General features: G+C 46.0%; 1 protein-coding gene across 1 annotated transcript in view; it reads left to right on the forward strand.

Moving 5' to 3' along the window:
- LOC129842005 (serine/threonine-protein phosphatase 2A 55 kDa regulatory subunit B gamma isoform-like) overlaps positions 1-2,007 on the forward strand; it is a gene marked incomplete at its 3' end in the record, with an annotated part of 15,117 nt that extends 13,110 nt beyond the window's left edge. The window contains exons 4-5 of the mRNA XM_055910380.1: positions 1,215-1,327; positions 1,685-2,007. Coding sequence (XP_055766355.1) covers positions 1,215-1,327; positions 1,685-2,007 — 436 coding nt within the window. The remainder of the gene's footprint in view (positions 1-1,214; positions 1,328-1,684) is intronic.
- Positions 2,008-4,822: the final 2,815 nt, after the last annotated feature.

Below are 4,822 nucleotides of genomic sequence, written 5' to 3' on the forward strand. Positions count from 1 at the left end.
ACCCATAGTCCTCCTCTATCAGGTCACTACCCATAGTCCTCCTCTATCAGAACACTACCCATAGTCCTCCTCTATCAGAACACTACCCATAGTCCTCCTCTCTCAGAATACTACCCATAGTCCTCCTCTGTCAGAATACTACCCATAGTCCTCCTCTATCAGAACACTACCCATAGTCCTCCTCTATCAGAATACTACCCATAGTCCTCCTCTATCAGAATACTACCCATAGTCCTCCTCTGTCAGAATACTACCCATAGTCCTCCTCTATCAGAACACTACCCATAGTCCTCCTCTATCATAACACTACCCATAGTCCTCCTCTATCAGAACACTACCCATAGTCCTCCTCTATCAGAATACTACCCATAGTCCTCCTCTATCAGAACACTACCCATAGTCCTCCTCAATCAGAATACTACCCATAGTCCTCCTCTAGCAGACACTACCCATAATCTTCCTTTCCACCAACTGTGAGTAGAACACACTACCCATAATTCCTATTTTCCACCAACAGTCAATAGACTACACAACCCATAATCCTCCCCTAGCAGAAGACGACCTATAATTCCTCCTTTCCACAAACAGTGAGTTGACTACATTGCCCATAATCCTCCTTGCCACAAACTGTCAGTTGACTACCCGTAATCCTACTCTCCACCAACGATAAATTGAGTTTATTACCTATATTCGTCCTCTAATAGAACACTGAGAACGGCCAGTAAACTACATGACCCATAATTCCATACTTCCTGCTCAACGCAAACTCACACATAAACTTGCATTCACTACCAATAAACATTCAGAAAAGAGGGAGATTATATTATATTTGAAAATATATATGATATTTAAATATTGTGCAACATCTTATAGTTGTGAATGTCCACTCCTCTCGTGGTGTTAAATGAAAGGAGGAAACTGACCCGTTTACAGCCGTTTCCTGTAGATTACAGCGTGACGGACAGGAAGCAGCCTGCCTTGGTCTCAAACATTATCTCTGTGTGTGTGTGTGTGTGTGTGTGTGTGTGTGTGTGTGTGTGTGTGTGTGTGTGTGTGTGTGTGTGTGTGTGTGTGTGTGTGTGTGTGTGTGTGTGTGTGTGTGTGTGTGTGTTTGTACGTGTGTTTGTACGTGTGTTTGTGTGTGTGTGTGTGTGTGTGTGTGTGTGTGTGTGTGTGTGTGTGTGTGTGTGTGTGTGTGTGTGTGTGTGTGTCAGATAAGACCATCAAGCTGTGGAAGGTGAGTGAGCGAGACAAGCAACCGGAAGGCTACAACCTGAAAGACGAGGAGGGCAGGATGAAGGACATCTCTACAGTCACATCACTACAGGTATACACACACACACACACACACACACACACACACACACACACACACACACACACACACACACACACACACACACACACACACACACACACACACACACACACACACACACACACACACACACACACACACACATACACACACAGCTCTTGTTCTGTCCCTCATTCAGCCCATCCCCTGATCCCTAACCCTCTCTCTCCCACCCGCCCACCTTCTTCCCTCCCTCTCTCCCCCTCCCGCCCACCTTCTTCCCTCCTCCTACCTCCTTCCTCCCCTCCCTTCCACTCCCTCCCTCCTTCCCTGCTTCCCTCTCCCTCCCTCCCTCCCTCCCTCCCTCCCTCCCTCCCTCCCTCCCAGGTTCCTGTGTTGAGACCTACAGACCTGATGGTGGAGGTGCGTCCTAGGAGGGTGTTCTCCAATGGTCATACCTACCATGTTAACTCCATATCGGTCAACAGTGACGGAGAGACGTACCTGTCAGCTGATGACCTGAGGATCAACATGTGGCATCTGGGGATCACAGACCGCAGCTTCAGTATCCTTCACTGGGAGAGGGACGCACACACACACACACACACACACACACACACACACACACACACACACACACACACACACACACACACACACACACACACACACACACACACACACACACACACACACACACACACAGGTGTGGAGACACACACACACACAGGTGTGGAGACACACACACACACCACACACACACACACACACACACAGGTGTGGAGACACACACACACACAGGTGTGGAGACACACACACACACACAGGTGTGGGGACACACACACACACAGGTGTGGAGACACACACACACAGGTGTGGAGACACACACACACACAGGTGTGGACACACACACACACACAGGTGTGGAGACACACACACACACAGGTGTGGAGACACACACACACACAGGTGTGGAGACACACACACACAGGTGTGGACACACACACACACAGGTGTGGAGACACACACACACACAGGTGTGGACACACACACACAGGTGTGGAGACACACACACACACACAGGTGTGGAGACACACACACACACAGGTGTGGGGACACACACACACAGGTGTGGACACACACACACACAGGTGTGGAGACACACACACACACAGGTGTGGAGACACACACACACACAGGTGTGTTAGGGGGAGGAGCAGTGCACTGAATAACTCTGAATAGAATCGGTACTCATTTTAGTTGCTGGTACTGTTTAAATATAGGTGAGAAATTTTTTCTGATCTGACAAGGTGCAAATCTGTCGTTCTGCCCCTGAACAAGGCAGTTAATCCACTGTTTCCTCGGTAGGCCGTCATTGTAAATATGATGTTGTTCTGTACTGACTTGCCTAGTTAAATAAAGGTTCAATTAAAAAAACATTTATACAAAATGTGAATTATTATATGGATTAAAATGAATGCACATGTTTGTAAGGGTTGATAAATTTTTCCTAAGGAGATATCAACTTTGACATTTCAAAGTGGAAATGACAAACGTGTGGAAGCCTTTTAATCCTCAAATACGTGACAAGTTTAAAATGTCCTTCATTGGCAGGAAAGTTGTTCTGCAACGAGGTGATCAAATTAAGCTCCTCCATCTGTAGGCTGTCGTGTTGAAACAGGCTCTACCATAACAGATAGGGTTAGGAAATAAAGCTCCTCCATCTGTAGGGCTGTCATGTTGAAACAGGCTCTACCATAACAGATAGGGTTAGGAAATGAAGCTCCTCCATCTGTAGGCTGTCATGTTGAAACAGGCTCTACCATAACAGATAGGGTTAGGAAATGAAGCTCCTCCATCTGTAGGCTGTCCTGTTGAAACAGGCTCTACCATAACAGATAGGGTTAGGAAATAAAGCTCCTCCATCTGTAGGGCTGTCATGTTGAAACAGGCTCTACCATAACAGATAGGGTTAGGAAATGAAGCTCCTCCATCTGTAGGGCTGTCGTGTTGTAACAGGCCATAACAGGACGATGACCTAGAAAACATCTACAGAGAAGTTTCAATAATTCACTCAGTGTCAAATCCCTACTCTCTACTCTCTACTCTCTACTCCACTAAGCCACACTGGACCCGCTGCAAATAAAATGTGTGTGTGTGTGTGTGTGTGTGTGTGTGTGTGTGTGTGTGTGTGTGTGTGTGTGTGTGTGTGTGTGTGTGTGTGTGTGTGTGTGTGTGTGTGTGTGTGTGTGTGTGTGTGTGTGTGCTCGCGCTCATACATGTGTACGTGCGTATGACAAGGTTGATTAAGTTTAGGTGCTAGCTACAACCACCACATCTACTACTGTACAGTTAATCAGGCTAGCTACAACCACCACATCTACTACTGTACAGTTAATCAGGCTAGCTACATCCACCACATCTACTACTGTACAGTTAATCAGGCTAGCTACAACCACCACATCTACTACTGTACAGTTAATCAGGCTAGCTACATCCACCACATCTACTACTGTACAGTTAATCAGGCTAGCTACAACCACCACATCTACTACTGTACAGTTAATCAGGCTAGCTACAACCACCACATCTACTACTGTACAGTTAATCAGGCTAGCTACGACCACCACATCTACTACTGTACAGTTAATCAGGCTAGCTACAACCACCACATCTACTACTGTACAGTTAATCAGGCTAGCTACAACCACCACATCTACTACTGTACAGTTAAACAGGCTAGCTACAACCACCACATCTACTACTGTACAGTTAAACAGGCTAGCTACAACCACCACATCTACTACTGTACAGTTAATCAGGCTAGCTACAACCACCACATCTACTACTGTATAGTTAATCAGGCTAGCTACAACCACCACATCTACTACGGTACAGTTAATCAGGCTAGCTACAACCACCACATCTACTACTGTACAGTTAATCAGGCTAGCTACAACCACCACATCTACTACTGTACAGTTAATCAGGCTAGCTACAACCACCACATCTACTACTGTACAGTTAATCAGGCTAGCTACAACCACCACATCTACTACTGTACAGTTAATCAGGCTAGCTACAACCACCACATCTACTACTGTACAGTTAATCAGGCTAGCTACAACCACCACATCTACTACTGTACAGTTAATCAGGCTAGCTACATCCACCACATCTACGACTGTACAGTTAATCAGGCTAGCTACAACCACCACATCTACTACTGTACAGTTAATCAGGCTAGCTACAACCACCACATCTACTACTGTACAGTTAATCAGGCTAGCTACAACCACCACATCTACTACTGTACAGTTAATCAGGCTAGCTACAACCACCACATCTACTACTGTACAGTTAATCAGGCTAGCTACAACCACCACATCTACTACTGTACAGTTAATCAGGCTAGCTACAACCACCACATCTATTACTGTACAGTTAATCAGGCTAGCTACAACCACCACATCTACTACTGTACAGTTAATCAGGCTAGCTACAACCACCACATCTACTACTGTG

This window comes from Salvelinus fontinalis, unplaced genomic scaffold, assembly GCF_029448725.1.
Source record: "Salvelinus fontinalis isolate EN_2023a unplaced genomic scaffold, ASM2944872v1 scaffold_0005, whole genome shotgun sequence".
Taxonomy (NCBI): Eukaryota; Metazoa; Chordata; class Actinopteri; order Salmoniformes; family Salmonidae; genus Salvelinus; species Salvelinus fontinalis.